Source organism: Kogia breviceps, chromosome 14 (assembly GCF_026419965.1).
Source record: "Kogia breviceps isolate mKogBre1 chromosome 14, mKogBre1 haplotype 1, whole genome shotgun sequence".
Lineage (NCBI taxonomy): Eukaryota > Metazoa > Chordata > Mammalia > Artiodactyla > Physeteridae > Kogia > Kogia breviceps.
Window position 1 is genome coordinate 982549 of NC_081323.1, and position 15463 is coordinate 998011.

The 15463-nt window shown below is 54.4% G+C and overlaps 2 protein-coding genes across 7 annotated transcripts in view; one reads left to right on the forward strand and one right to left on the reverse strand.

Annotated features, from left to right (window-relative positions):
- Window positions 1–565: 565 nt before the first annotated feature.
- Window positions 566–7003, reverse strand: GID8 (GID complex subunit 8 homolog). The gene is made up of 5 exons (XM_059036589.2): window positions 6403–7003; window positions 3645–3774; window positions 2499–2695; window positions 1994–2191; window positions 566–1219 (listed from the first exon to the last, which is right to left on the reverse strand). The coding sequence occupies exons 2-5, from the start codon at window positions 3760–3762 to the stop codon at window positions 1046–1048; spliced, it is 687 nt and encodes a 228-aa protein (XP_058892572.1). The 5' UTR covers window positions 3763–3774; window positions 6403–7003; the 3' UTR covers window positions 566–1045.
- DIDO1 (death inducer-obliterator 1) overlaps window positions 6693–15463 on the forward strand; it is a 52237-nt gene continuing 43466 nt past the window's right edge. The window contains exon 1 of one of the 6 annotated variants that reach the window (XM_067012561.1): window positions 6693–6856. The gene's annotated coding sequence lies outside the window, so the exon portion shown is untranslated. Of the gene's footprint in view, window positions 6857–14309; window positions 14403–14615; window positions 14824–15463 lie in introns of those variants that run through there. The other 5 variants (XM_059036488.2, XM_067012559.1, XM_067012562.1 and 2 more) reach the window with 5 other exon arrangements.

Sequence of the window (15463 nt, forward strand, 5' to 3'; positions counted from 1 at the left end):
CGGCGCCCCGGGCCACCTGCCACAAACCGCAACACCCGAGCCTGCATTTGGGTATCCCCAACCACACTGGGTGCCAGGCAGGGGACAGATGTGAGGGCACAGAAGGACAGGCACAGAACTGGCTGACAGCATGAGAGACGCTGAAGTGCAGGTGACAGAGTCCACCGTGCCACGGCATAGACCACGGCACACGCCGCAGCGCCGTCACCCATCTCTCCGGCTGCAGATACTAGACGGTGTCACTGCCGTCACACGGGGAAACCAGCTTCAGGAGCAAAAGGTGTGCTGGAGCTGATTAACACTTTTGAGAGACCATTTTGGTCATTCTTGAAATCAAAGAGAAACCTTTATTTTTAACATAACTGCGCAGGAGAGATGGTTCACTGATTCACTAGGAAAGTCTCTCACCACGTACAGCACCAAAATATATATTTAAAAATTTAAAAAACACACAGCCCGCCCTCTATACACACGCACGCACGCACACACTTATCTCCCCCAAAGCCACACGACCCAGACCAAAAGGGAAAAAAATCAAACTCAGGACCCGCACACAGAAGAAGTCTTTGAATTGGGATTTACAAATTTATATAGTCTTTCCTATGAAAAAACGAAAACAAACCAAAAACCAAGGGGGGAAAGAAATACTTCTACGCGAAGGCCGGCCAAGCCGTGGGAGGATGAGGATGCGCCGCCTGCCTAGACACAGACAGAGAGCAAGACGGCCGCCGGTGCTGCCCAGAGGCTCCGAGCGGGGGCCTCGGGGTGGGCCAGCGTCCCTAAGATGCGGCGCCGTGGGGGACGAGACTCCCAGAGCACTGAGGTCAGGCCACGGTGTGGTCCTCGCCAGCCTTCTGGAAGAGATGGTGTCTTTCACTGCGCGTTCTCCAGCACTTAAAAGGGCTACATTTCCCTTTCGAAAAGATTCTGGGTCAAAAAAAAAAGTAAAAGGGGGGAGGAAAGAGTTCTCTGCTGCCGTAAAAATCTTCAGTCCCAGATGGAGCTCTGCCAGCCCCGGCGGTGAAATGGGGCCCCTGCCCAGACTCTACTTGGGCTCCTCGATCGCGCCTTTGCTGAGGTCTGTCATTTTGGGATATTTGACTTTCTTCTGGTCCAGCTCATTCTGAGCCCAAAGGAGTAGCTTCAGTAACTTGGCCAGCTTGGGTGTTGACTCACGATTTTCATAATCCAGGACAGCTTGGTTCACTTCACTCCACACCTAGAAAATAAAGGCAGCCAATCAAAACCACCACACATGCAGAGCGCCCGCAAAAAGTGTCCATCATAAGATGCATTTCACGCGTCCTGGAAACCAATTTTACGTGAGAAGCTGGTTACTGTTTAACAAACACGAAGCCTGTGACTGTCGGGCACTCCAGAGGATGCAAAACACACGACTTGTCCAGAGGAGCTCACGGTGTGGTCAGCAGATGTCACATCCGGCCTGGACGGTGGTGACATGCCAGGAGCTGGGCACGAGGGGACTGGCAGAGGGCGGACCAGGGTGGGGGTGGGACCGGTTTCATCCTAACGAGCCCAGGACGACACGTGAGGTGGACCCCACGGACACCCTCCTTCCAGGGTAGCAGACGGTGGCGGGGAAGGAGCACTGCAGCTGGGGAGCCGCCGTGCCGGCGGGAACACAGAGGCTACAACGGGGAGCACAAAAGTGTCCGAGGCAAGTGTGGGCTTTCAATCAAAAGGTACTTGAAACACCTGTTCCTATGAGTCTCCAGCTATACAGGAAGGAGGCTCAGATAAACAAGAAAAATGGGCAGAGTCTTGACTGTCGTGTAACAGTCGCGATGCCCTGGGCTCCTAGTGTGACACGATGGAAGTCTCAGCTAGGGAACAGCCGATGCCCTCCCAGCAGTGTCCCGGCCAGAAACGCTGTCCCGTTGGACGCCCCCCACCCACCGCCCCGTTCCTTTGGAAACCCTGTGAGCGCCTGTGGAGGATGCAGACGGAAGCACCCTGCCCGCCTGGCGCCCACCTTCTGCCTCTGCATCATGTTGAGCAGGTCTCCGAAGGGCGAGTCCTCGGGGTTGTCGAAGGCCAGCAGGGCCAGCGTACGCTCCATCTCGGTCAGGCACTCCCGGCTCTCCTCGCCCTGCTCGGCCAGCTGGGTCTGCGCGAACTCCAGCGCCGCCTCCGTCTCCCGCTGGCGGATCAGCTCGATCAGGTGCTGTTGCTGGTCGGGGGCCAGGCAGATGGGGTGAGCACCGGGCGCCTGGCCACCCGGCCAGTGACACCCCCGCGGCCGCGCCCGCTTCTCACGGAAAGGGCCTCTCAAAGGACAGAGTTGTCGAGCAACTCCGAGTTATTACATTTGCATTTTTAAAGCAAGAAACAGCTTCTGAGATATACACGAGAGCAGCTAACTCTAACCCCTTCCCCACGTCAATTAAAGCAACGTTCTATTAAGGCGAATTAGCCTCCGTTACTTCTGAATCCCATAAAGAACCTTAGTTTGTCGAGCATCCGCCAACCAGACTCACTTGTAGGTGGAAGTAAAGATAGCGGTTTGTGTCCAGAAGCTCCGGGTGGAGGCTGTTGACCAGTGCGATGGCCTCGGGAATCTGGCCTTCCAGTATCATCTCCCGGATTTTGATTCGCTCGTCGAGCGTTTCTAGATCAACACTAGGTTCGATCCCAGATTCCATCCGAAACTTCTCTGCTGCTTCCTTAAAGCCCTCTGGAAATGAAAACCATCCTCACTGCTCACAAGGTCAGCAAGACATCAATGCAAAGCCCTTTTATCTCCAGAAGGCCCATCCGCCTTGAATAAAAAGCCTCTGATGTAACTGCACTTTCTCGGGGATTTGGGTTTAATACCTTTGTGACTTATCAGTTATACCTGGGAAATGCAGAAATACAGATGTAGTACTTCATTTCCTCCCCCCACACCCCAAACGCTCTAACCTCCCAGCCAGGTGAGGATGGGTGCTGAGGCCCCACGTGCCCGTGTGGCCCCTGGTGGAGGGTTGCGGTCCAGGCCAAGTGCAGAGAAGCTGCCGACCTGCTCCAGGGGTAGCGAGGCCCTCTCAGCCTGCAAGGCCCGAGCCACTCCCACTCTTAGTGAGTTTACAGTTCTCTTCAACATCAGAGACTGGTGGGAGGGGTGACGGCCACTGGGAACTCGCAGGAAGGAGACTCACTTTCTGGAAACATGTGGGTTTTCTCACCATGTACAGAGTTACCCTTTTGCTTTCCAGTGTCAAGGAGGACTGAGCGTTAGCCACAGAGCATGTGCGGTTCCTTCCACATGCCCTTCCCCCTTTCTTCTTTTGAGTTGGACACACCTTCTAGAAACAGTCCAGCATCATTTACCAGACTGGCCAGAAGAGATTAATTATTTGGGTTTTAAACGTACTTCAGCACTTTCATAATTATGTTTATCAATTGCAAAAATGTCAAAGGCCAAGAAACAGGTTTTTTTCCTTAGATCTCAGAGACCTGAAATCATGATCTCATCTCCAGAAGAGGATATCTCTTTAAAACCGTAACTACAAGTTTATCAAAAGAACACTGCATTTTCATGACGCCTGAACACAAGTGCACCACAAAACTTCAGTTAAGTCCTGACTGTTGCACAGAAAGGGATAAGAATGTCCCAGGGACAGCACCTTCGACATACCCCTTACCTGTGACCAAGTAGTTCATGATGAGACGGTTCATGTCTGCTCGCTGGACATGTAAGTTATTGAGCTTTTCCATCCACTCATCCTTTGTGATTTCATCGGGTTTTTCTGTATAACTCATTCTGATTTATTTCTACAGAGCAAAAAAGCTAATAGTTTAAGAATCGGTGAAGACTTCTATGACAATTACAATCATTTCAGACATAAACACGGCGACAGAGCAGGAAGTAAGAAGGGGAGAGTGGGAAGACACTTAAAATGTGGAAAACAGCACATGCAAAGGGCATGAGACTCAAACACAGATTCAGGAACCAAAGAGAAGGATGGGGTGTTCGGAAGGTAGGATGAACATGAGGAACGGCCAAGGGTCTTAGGACCAGGAGGTCAAGAGGTGGGCCGGGCTCCGATTAAGGCCCTATAGGACAAGGGGGATCTAGATGGACTCCCCTCTAAGCACGAAGGGCAGCCACGAGAGGTACAGGCCGAAGAATCACGTGCTGTGGAGAAGCCCACATCACACACCCTCCAGACTGAGAAAAATGAAGCGGTCTGACAATACCAAGTGTTCACAAAGACGTGGAGTCCTCCTGAACCCCTTTACCTGCGGTCAGAACGGACCCCACAGCAAAAACACTCGGTGTCGCTGTGCAAGGCTGTGCTCGTTTGCCTCTCACAGCCGGCTCTACTCCTGGAGACCGAGACGGAGACCCAGACAAGCCACAGAGACGCTGCTCAGGAGGGCGACCACCGCGATGCCCAGCCAGCAGCAGCGCAGACAAACGGGCTGCGGTTCACAGGGCCGCAGCCCCACGGCACCGAAACCCTGGGCCGGGTCGGTTTCAGACTGCAGAGCTGTTCAGGCTGTGCCAAGACTATCTGCACATTTCACCACGCATCATACGCCATCCTCTCTGTGGTGTGGGGCAGCACCCCACAGTCAGATCTGATTTCTTCAGCGAAACGTATGAGGCCTCAAACCAAGTGGAACAGAAGCTACTAAACAGCCTTTGCCAGGTGAGGTTTTGCCATTTAATAGATTAAAAAGAAAACCACAAACTTTTGGTTTTCAGAGTTATATGGGTTTTAGAAATACTGAGGAAGGACTGTGACTGTAACCGCGGAACGGGATTCACGAAAGCAGGTGAAATAAATGAATGTGACCACACGGGGGACTTAGAAAGCAGCTGGACGAAGAGAGCAAGTCACAGCAGAGACCCGAGTGCAGCGGTTTGTAAAGAACAAAAACAAGACGAGCTGTACAATGTTTGCTTAGCAGTAAATACATTCATACGTTCATAGCAAAACCGTTTTGCCACTGTTTTAAGGAAGGGCATGCAACATGAAACTCAGGAGGTGGTTACGGCAGGAAGGGGGCCCTGGGGGCACCAGCTGAGCTCTCGGGATGGGTGATGAGCCCACCGCTGTCCACGTCAGTTTTACCCTTTGTAACTGACATAGACGTTGTGGATGTTACTTTATACATAGCAAAGCGCGTGCCAAACTGATTCAAAAAAAAAAAAATTGAAAAGACAGCTCTGGTTGCCCAGTGAACATGGGATGACCGTGGGGTGGTGAGAGCTGAGCTAGAATACCAGTGAGGAGCCGCCCAAATGAGAGGACAGCAGCAGAAGAGCCACAGAGCACAGCCATCAAGACTCCGTGGACAGAGCCACTGGGCCTTGCTGCTGGACCCAGCGTGGAAGGATAAAAGAACGGAAGACTCGGGGGCCATGGGGGGATTTCAAGCTTGAGACCTTGGAGGATGGAGCCACAAATGAGGAGAGGAACAGGTCTGAGGAGCCGGGCAAGTCTGGGCTATCAGACCCACAGCAGGAGAAGTCAAGCAGGCACCTGGATTACAGGTCCTGAGCTCAGCGCCGGAAACAATTAGGGAAACATCCGCCACAAAATGACTAAAAGCCAAGAGTTCGCCAAAGATCGCCCAGGGAGAGAGTGTAGGTGGGGAAGGAAAGGGGTACAAGACAAAGTCCTCGGTCCGTAGGGGATGCCATGCCCAACTCTGATCCGCCGAAGAACACCTGTCCTAAGACACAATCAAGAGGTGCTGTCCCTCACCCAAAGACCCATCTCTCTAAGCTACAGGCCAGTGGCGTAACTCACTCAGATCAAATTCTCAGTCCTGGACGACAGAGCGACGTTTGAAAGAGTAACAACTTTGGAGAACTGTCCCATTCTGTTTTGTGCAGGAAGACCTCAGCAGTTAAAAATCCCACAGACATAATTTAACATCCCATTGCGGACGGCGAGGAACGCTTGCTCGCAAGAGCAACGTCCGGCCTCTGCAGCTCAGCCTCTGCTCGGACGCGGTTCCTGTTGGAAACGGTTCCCGTCGCAGAGACACCTGTGCGACGTGTCGAGAACTATCACCTCCTAGCAGGCGCAACCTCGGAATGTGCAGACCTCCCTCTAAACGCGCTTCGTCAACAACGAACACCGAGTCTCGGCGCTCGGGCTCCGCCGCCTTAGGAGAAGGGGGCATTTGGACCTGCAAACCCCGAGGGCGCCGCCTCCCTGGACGACGCGGTCCGATGACACCTGCTCGGACCCCCAACCCCGGAAGGCCCCCCAGCACGGTCGGCCGGTCGGCGCACCCCCGAGGCCCGGCCCGCCCCCTTCCCAGGCCGCCTCGACCCCTCCCCGGCCCCGACCCTCGCCTGGCCCTCCGCCTCCCCGCCCCGCTTCGCCGCGCTCCAGCGGGGACGCTCCGCCCGACCGCCTGGGCCCGCCGCGGCCATCTTACCGTGAGGATCCCGCCTGCCGCGCTGCGCGGTCTCCGCGGCCGCTCGGGGTGCCGGCCCGGGCGGGGAGGGGGCTGCGGCGGCGCCAGGGATGGGGAGTCAGAGGCGGGGGCCGCGGCGGAGGCGGGGAACGGGAGGGCAGACGCACCGGCGGCCGCCCCCTCAGCCACTTCCCGCGAGTTCGCGAGATTGCAAGCCGACAGCCAATCAAGGGCTCTCGCGAGGGTGCGGGTCGCGGCGGCCGCCCGGAAGTGCGGGACTCCAGCTTCCGTCCTTGCGCAGAACTCCCCCCATGGCGCCCTGGCTCTACGGATTGGCGCGAGAGTCAAAAGGCGTTGGCCGCCTCTGGATAAGGCGGTCGCTGTGGAGGCGTCGTTGTGGGGGAACTTCGAGCCGGGACGGCGACATCTGGACTGAGTCGGAGGCTAAGGTCCCAGCGTCCCTCCAGTCGTTTGTGTGAGCCCGAGGGCATGGGGCGGGAAGGGGGGACAGGCGCCGGTGCTCCGCGCAGCCCAGAGGCGGGGTCCTTGCCAACCCGGTGCTCGCCTTCGCGCAGGCCCGGGAGGAGCCTCCCGAACTCGGCCGGCGGGAGCTCTCGGTTCCGACGGTTGGGGCGGGTTCCCGGGCACGCGACCGCGGCTGAGTCAACCCGGACGGACCTGCCTTCAGGGAACCTCCCGGGGGCCCGGGGCCTTTTCCGCCTGTGGTCCCTGTTGCGCGGGGCCTAGTGGTTTTTCCCGCCCGTGATCTCTGCGGTCCCAGGCCCGGCGGTCTTTCCAGCCCGGTGCCGGGTAGTCTTTCCTGCCCGTGATCCCTGCGTCCCGGAGCCCGATGGTCTTTACCGCCCGTGGTCACTAAGCCGCGCTCGGGTTGGGCGGGAACTGCAGGCCTGTGCGACAGGGGCCCCGAGGTGCTGCGGTCGCTGTCCGGAGAACGGAGGGTCTCCCTGCGCCGCGGCCGGGACCTGGTGGTCGCGGAGACGCAGAAAGTCATTTGCGCGTTTATTTGGTTATTATTGTCCGTTTGCTGGAGAAGCGTGCAGACTCCTTCAGAGCAGGGCCTCGTTTTCCCGTTTCTGGAGAGTAAAGTTAAAAGATTTTGGAACCCTTCAGGAAGGAAATTGAGGGGGCAGTCTTTTACTCCATCGGATGAAGTCCGATGTACTCCTGAGTTAGAATTCGGGGGTTAGTTGTTTTCCTGTGATTGCTGGGGAGTGAACTAAATAACGTGGAAGTGCTATGGGACTTCTTGCAGGAAGTAAGTGGAATTTGGCAAATAGGTTTGACAGTGGCGACTAATTGTGGATATTTTTCATTAGGGTTAGTCGAATGAGCTAAATCTGTAAGTGCAAAGCTTTGATTAAAGCTATTTAAAAGGCAAACGCAAATGTAGTATATGTCTGTAATTACATCCTCTTCAAGTACTTAATCCTATAAACAACTTTAGATGTCAACTTTATAATAAGCGAGGGGGTGCACATTTTAAAAATTCTTTTCAAGGGTGCATGAGCAAAAATCTGGTGCCTTAAGAAGCTAGAGGGTTCTAAAGACGGTTCATCTGCACCTTCTGTGCGGGTCGTAGGTTATGGCCCGTCACCCCCAAAAGTGGTCCTGCACAGCCTGAATTCTGTCTAGATACTGGCTGCTTTTTGAAACCCACACTTCAGGCAGGATCATCTCTCTTTGTCCCTGGCCCCATCTTCACACCCATCGGCAACTCTCCAGTTACCTGTGTACAGTGAGCACAGCTGAAAGCCTCACCACTCCTAACCTGACTCCGGACTCACCAGGGTCTCTCATCTCTGGGCTCTCAGGAGCTGGGTCTGCGTGCAACACTCCTGAGGCCAACTCCTGGGAGTGGGGACACCATCCCGACAAGCAGGATGTCGTGCCACCCCTTCGTGTTCACGTGGTCCCTAAACGATTGCTTCGTTGCTTTCACACCGTTATATGTCACTGATGCCTCTTAGTGTGTCACAGTTCACCACCACCAACACATGACGTCATAATAGCTGAAGCGGCTAGTATGTGGCAGGGCTTCTGTAGATACTTGCTGAGAATGTGGAGGAATAGGGTGAGGACCTTCACTAGAAGCAGCCTCAGCAAAAAAGGCCGAAGGACGGGAAGTTAGCAGTCCTAGTGGAGTGAGAGCAGAGGACGACGTCGAGAACGGCGCTCCGGTGTGCAGCCTGGTTGGTGGGGTCGGTGGTGGCGCCAACTGAGGAAGAGCCGGCAGGGTGAGGAGTGAGATGGGGGAGGGGGAGGGCTGGTCAGGGGCCCAGGTGACCGTGGAACGCTAGAGGGAACGATGAGGCTGGAAGTGCAGGTTTCTTGGTGACACCTCGTGAGAGTCCGTAAATGTATTACTCGGAGGAAGTCCGAGGAGAGGAGGAGCGGATGGAGTCCAGACCCTCGGAGGAGCAGGGAGGAAGGGCCAGAGCGCTGCTGCTGGGCTCTCAGGAGCCTCAGGGCGCAGCTTCCAGCACAGCGCCTGGCGGGGCGGGCCACTTGACATTCACCAAAAGCTGCCCTTGTGACTGGGCAAGAAGTTCGGTGAGCCGGTGAAGGCGGAAAATGTCAGATCGCGGTGAGCTGAGAGGGGGTGAGGTGTCTAACACTGAGAGTCGCCTAGGGCCCTAAAGCACGTGTGCAGAGGAGCTCGCAGGTGGACTTGGTCATGGGAAACACTAAAGCCACGGGGTTCGATGGCTGAGGGGGAGGCCGGTGTGTCGAAGAGAACCCTGGGCTTTGGGCTTGTGCCTTTGGGTTCCCAGGGCCGGGCCGCCACTGAATGGGGACACACCAGAGGAGGGCCGGATCAGCGGGGAGCTCAGAAGGCGGGAGCTCGTTTCGCACGTGTTAGGCTTTGCAGTGCGTTTGAGGCATCTAGTGGAGAGGTTTGGGGAACAGGTGAGTGGATGGTAAAGGACAGCATCACGGCCAGGAGGGTGTGAGGCCCCGGATGGAGAGTACGCAGTGAAGAGGGAGGCGGCCTGGGCCGAGCCCTGAAGACACCCGCGTGCAACAGGGGAGCGGGGAGCAGCTGAGGGTGCAGGGCCACGTTGGTCATCAGCCGGGGCGGTGAACAGGTTGACCAAGATTTCAGCCCCTTGGGCTGGCTGACCGACTTCGCAATAGGAAGGCAGGGGCCCAGAGCTTCTGCTCTTTTCCAAGCCCTGGTTGAGAGTTTCATTCTGACAGATTAACAGTTCTTTTTTTTCCCTCTCTTTGTAATTGGTTTTCTTTTTTAAAAAATTTTTTAATTGAGGTATAGTTGATGTACAACATTATACGTTCCAGATGTACAACGTAGTGATTCACAGATCAGTTCTTTAAAGAGAGATGTTAAGGTTTATTAGTTTTAAAAGAGCAGGCAAGAGTTTTTAAAAAAGGAAGTGCGTTTTGAGGATAAAATACACAGTGCTCCTTTAATCAAATCCTGGACTGTTCGACAACCTGGGTATCAGCCATGTTTTACAGAATTGCAGTATTTTGGCAGGTGTTTCTGTCTTCTTCTCATACCCTCAAAGCATAAAATCAAACCCCTACATGCTGGAGCCTTGCTTTCCAGGGGATTTGGCACATCAACCCTGATTCTTCAGGATAAGGTACAAGCTGATTGGTTGCTGCTGCTCGGAATTGTTACCACAAGTGGGCAGTAAACTCCAAAAAGTCAGTTCCCATAGCCTTAGCTTCACACAGTATCTTGTCTCCAGCTTCTCCGTGAAGCTGTTGGAAGGAGTAAGGAAGACTGTTGTTACTGTTTAGTTCTGCTGCATGTATTCAAGACCCCGTGAAGCACATGTAATGGGGTCTGAGATGGTTGCCTTCCCCCTCCTTGCGGGATTGTATTTCCCGTTCTCGATTATATCACTAAATCAGAAAGCACTGGTTTCGTCATAAGTTTCTTTGGATGGGTAAAGTAATATTTTCGAGTAATAGTTTTCTTGACCTTTTAACTCCTGCAGAGGTTGTAACGAAAACTGTGTCCAGCACGGTGCCACCTGAAATGCTTGGGGTGGGGTGGGGTGGGGGCCGGACGGAGGGGCACAGGCAGCGTACTCACAAGGCTACCAGCCAGTGCACTGCTCGCAGCCCGTCTCTGCTGAATTTGACCCTTCCCTCCCTTCACACCTGGCTGGTTAGGGCTTTGATGCACACATCAGAGATCCATACAGACACACGCGCGTGTATATATAAACACCTATAACGTGTACGTGCGTAGCTGTATAACTGCTTTGAGTGATTTCTTGTTTTTGTTTGGTTTTGGTGGTTTTGTTTTTGCATGAGCCCAGTTCTGATCAGATGTCTGACTTGGGAGATAGAAGCACTGAATGAAGATGAGGCATTTTTTCAGTCGATATCCACGCGTTCCTTTTAAAAAACACTCACCAAATTTTGTTTTGTCTTTTTTGACTTTAAAATCCTCTTATATTTACTCTTTTAAATGTTTTTACTTTCCATTGAACGAGAGGAGCTTTGTATGTCTGACAGACTCCCAAGATTTGTCATTTTTCTGTGTAGCTGTAAAAGGCAACATTCTTGTCCTCCTACCTTATGTAGACAGATTTGGGAGATCCTGTTTCTCTTTGGATTTCTAAATTTCAGAAGCAGTTGGTTCAATTTGGAACTCAAAACTATTTTGGTATTGAGAGGGTAATTTATGGGTATTGATTTCATTGAAATCAGGGATACCCCAGAATAAAACCTTTTGGGTATCCTTTTGAAATTCCTAATAGCTCGACCTGTGTTACTCTTGTTGGTATTTCCTTCAAATACTCTTTTCTCACTTTCACCGTTTTGTTTTTGTGACCCAGGCAAGAGCAGGAATTTATACACTTTTTTCTCTTTTGGACAAATCCAGAAAGCCACTGTTAGACCTGACTTTCAACTATCTTTCACTTTGCAAGTATTTTCTTTCAGAAAAACGAATCTCTTAAATTGTAGGCGGTACAGCTAGTTGTCGCTGTGTGCCTGCCCCTGAGGCCCCACAGGCCAGGTGCGGGCCGAGGACTGGTGGCAGCAGCCGTGCCCTGGGCCCTCCTTGTCTCAGTTGACCGTGCTCTCCCAGCCTGTGGAGGTTCCTGTTCCTGCTCACCAGCTGCCCTAGGGCTTCGGTTCAGATCTGTGGGCTTGTTTCTCCCTTTTCCTGTTAACGTTCTCTGTGGCATGATGAGCCGTGAGGGTAAATGGTGTATCTGGGCACAGTGCGGTGGGGGATCCAGTACACCAAATGGTGTTTCCGCTTTACTCTTAAACGGCTTTTCTGTCAAAATCTGTGAAAGGCATGGATTTTTCTGGCTTTTTCATTTGGTGTGTTCCTTTAGAGACTGCTAAGAGATGAAACCAACCAGAAAGGAAATACACTTTTTATGCCTTATACTTTTATTTCTTCTGAAGTTAACTTTATTTACTTTTCACTAAACTCGCGGGGGAAAAGTAGATGTCTCAAGAGTTACGGGAACCACCCTGAAAGGGAGGAGTAACAAGCGTTGTTCTGACGTCTGAGCCCTGCAGCCCGTGACCCCTGGGTCAAAGGGCACCTGCGGGAGCTATTCTGAAGAAACCCTGAGGGTTTTCCTCCAAACTGCTGGCCGAGGCTAGGGAGGTGGGGGGGGGGGTCCCACCTTGACTTTGCCCCCTGGCATCTTCTCTCCTCCCTGGCATCTCTCCTCTGCCCCAGGCCTGGGTCTGAGTTTGGGTCCCGGTTCACTGGGGACCTTGCCCAGGGCCAGGCAGTGGCCCCACCCTAGACCTTGACTCCCAGCCCCTTCTCTGCCTGCCTGCTGGGAGGGCGCTGGCTTGCTTGCCTTTGAATTCCAAATGAGAGTAGCAATAAAGCTGCTTGGCTGTCACCTCGCCTGGTTTTAAATTGTCCTCTGAAAGGGCCTAGACGCACCTTGCCTTGTCTCTCAGGGTTGCACGTGACTGCAAGGAGAGGGGTGCTCTGCTCAGGACCCTGCTTGCCAGTGGGCTTTAACTCAGGGGTGAGAAGAGGCTGAACGCCCGCCAGGAAGCAGTCTTTTAAAAGGATTGCTGACTTTTCCGGATGTGCTTTTCTGCTTTTATAAATTTCCTCCGAATTGTCCATGGGTATTGGTGGCAGGACCTGGTGTCCACACACGTTGGGGATGCACCAATCATACATTTTCTCAAAGACTGAAACCCCCTTGAGTCCTGGAAGCCTATTTAGCTTCCTGCTCCCTCCTGCCCTCTGAACTACTCGTGTTGTCAGTCCCCCGAACTTTGGGATTTTTCTTTGTGTATTTGGGGTATTTAGGAAAGAATCTGAGACAACTGGAGACTCCTTTTTAATTTGTTTGTTCCTCTGGGTATAAGTTTGTTAGGAGAAGGTATTCCTTAGCTAGTAGACTTCAACTAAAAAGTATCGACAAACTGCAGTTCCAGAAATGCCTTTTTTACCAGGGAAGAGCAGCTCCCGTGAGGAGTGACAACAGGTGAACTGGAGTTACCTGAAGAGGTGGGAGAAGGGCGAGGGCCTGACTCCTCCCACAGGTGGCAGGTGCCCCTGAGCCTGGAGCCTCGTGGTCAGGGCCAGCTCCTGCTGGGAGATCAGAAAGGGAGGCGCAGTTGCAGGGATGGTGAGGGCGTGGTTTCCTCTCCTTTGCTGCCCGAGAGCCCTCCTGAGCCCCCCAGTACTGCAGTGATACAGGCGGGGCTTCCCCTCTGGGCCTCCCTTCTGTCCACTGGGCTTTCCACGCGGAGCGTCCTCCTGTTCCACCGGCAGCCCGGTCCTCAGTGTCTTTCGTGCGTCCCAGCACCCGCCCGAAGCTGCAAGCCAGTTAAAATCTCACCTTGTAGAAAAACATTGCTGCTGGGTTTGCTTCATGTAAAGATTTTCAGCTAACGAGGCTGGGTGGAGTTTCTCCGTTCCGATTCCCATTTAGGGAGCCCTTTGCAGGGAGGCCTCCTGTGAGCTTCCCCTGCACCCCAGCATGAGTCCCATTTTACACACAGCTTACCCAAGATCACACTGCTGGTTCAAGCCAGTTCCAACTCTGTCTGGTTTATGAACTTCTCATACACGCATCTAGAGCAAACCTGAAGACAGTCAAGATGTTAAGAGTGCAGAATTCATCCTTGCAAGAGTCCATGGAAGCAGTTCTAATGGAATCACATCAACAGAAACAAGCTGTGTTGGATTCCTTTGAAGAAAACGGACAGTCTGAGAACGTGGAAGGCCGTGTGATCTTCAGAGATGTTTATTTAGAAGCACACCTGCTCCCAGGCCCCTGGTTCTCACGGAAGCACCTGGCAGCCCTCTGTAGAGTCACGGGTGGAGCTTTACTGCACACAGGGCACTTTTCTACTTTTTGCCCAGCGGTTCCTGCTACTAAGGAATGTGGAAGCAGGGAGCTGTAGCGGCAGCGATGGGGACAAAGGCCCTCGGCCGGGGAGTTACTGTCCTCGGGGGCCATTGTCCAGTGTCCCAAGGTAGCAGGTGTTTCCCCTCTGAAGTCCGTTTGTTGAGTATTTGGGGATGGGCAAGTGCCCTGCAGTCCTCGTGGGCAGGTGTGCCCAGTTGAGTAGGCGGGGGCGGCCCGGGCACTGAGCTCTTTGGCCCCATGAGGAGCGGGCTCGAGTCCCAGAGAAGCTGGGAACGCAGTCTGGTGGGAAAGGAGTGATGCGCCTTGCTCCTCCATCCTCTTCCCGGCCCCTTCTGGGGCCCGGGGTGGCCAGCCGACTGGAGCCGCGCCGCCTCTGCTCCCAGCTTTGGCCCTCTGGCTCGGGAACCGCGGGGCGCAGGGCAGGGGCGGGGCCTGAGCCGGGCACCTTCCTCCGCCAGCCGCGCGGGGGCGCTGCTCGGGGCGCGGCCGGCTCCTCTACCCGCCGCGTCTCGGTGGCCGGCGTCTTCCCTCCGCTCAGAGCGCGGGCGGCCCTTCTACCCCCCGCATCTCGGTGGCCGGCGTCGACCCCGCCCGCCCACTCTGAGGCGCTCGGAGGAAATGGCTGCGAAATCTTCGAGGCCTGCGGCCCGCGCAGTGAGTGGCGGCCGGGGCGCCGGGCGGAGGGTTGGCCGCTGCGAGGCCGCATAGGGACGGACAGGGGTGGCGGCGCCCGAGCCCGGCCCGCCCAGCGCCGCAGGGCCCGCGCCCAGCCGCGCTCTGTCGAGCTGAGAAGATGGCGGCGGCCGCGGGGAGGGGGAGGGGAAGAGAGGGGGGAGGGCCGCGCGGGCCGTGGGCAGGAGCGGGTGGGGGTGGGGTCCGGGGGCGCCGGGGCTGCCGGGCAGGGCTCACTCTGCGGGGCCAGGCCCGGTCCTCCCGCCGCGGGCGTGTCCTCGGGGCTGGGTTACGGTGTGGACGGCCTGAGAGGTGCGCGAGAAGGACGCCGCCCGGTGACCCCCCACCGGCAGCGCAGGAGGAGGGCGATGCTTTTTCCTAGAAGTTCCTGGTCTCGCTGCTGGTGCGTAGAGGAGGTGATTCTGTTTGAAGTAACTGTGTAACGTAGGATTGAATCCCCCCCTCCGTTTTTCGTTTTTTAACAAGTGTCTAGTTGCTCTGGACACCTTAAAGGAGATGAAGTTTCATTCTGGGTTTTTTTTTTTAAAGTGGTTCTTTTCGCTTTTATTTCGCTAGATGGTTTTGGTTTCTGGTCGACTATTCTTGTAAAGAATAATATTACGATAGTTGTGTGATATTTGATGCTACAGGAAGCAAAAAAGGCCTTCAGAAAATCGGCTTCGCTCTTATGTGCCTAGCTGTAAAATACGGATTTTTAGCTTTTGTTGTGTGACTTGTCGATTTGATGTAGGACACAAATTTGTGTTCTATCGCATTCTCTGGTCAACCTCAGAGTAGAAAGGGGCAACGTTCATCTTCCACCGGAGGTGTGCCCGGCCGTGCCCTTTCTGGCTCACGTCTTTGGGGCTCAGATCCCACGCCCTCATTTGCTCTCTTTTCTTTCCCTCTCAGTTGCTCCCCCGCCAGGTTGGGAAACCCTGGAGGTCAGGGCAGGTTTTCTGCTCTGAATCCAGCACTTCAGTCAGTGAGCTTAGAGTTAGGACCTTAGAACGACAGCACCTGAGTTAAGTTGTAGATACTCT

Excerpts from the sequence above, each read along its gene's own strand:
- GID8 (XM_059036589.2), bottom strand. The coding sequence starts at position 3,762 with ATGAGTTATACAGAAAAACCCGATGAAATCACAAAGGATGAGTGGATG. Across the intron at positions 2,696-3,644 it reads CATGAACTACTTGGTCACAG|AGGGCTTTAAGGAAGCAGCA; the intron begins GTAAGGGGTATG and ends TTTCATTTCCAG. Across the intron at positions 1,220-1,993 it reads ACATGATGCAGAGGCAGAAG|GTGTGGAGTGAAGTGAACCA; the intron begins GTGGGCGCCAGG and ends TTTATTTTCTAG.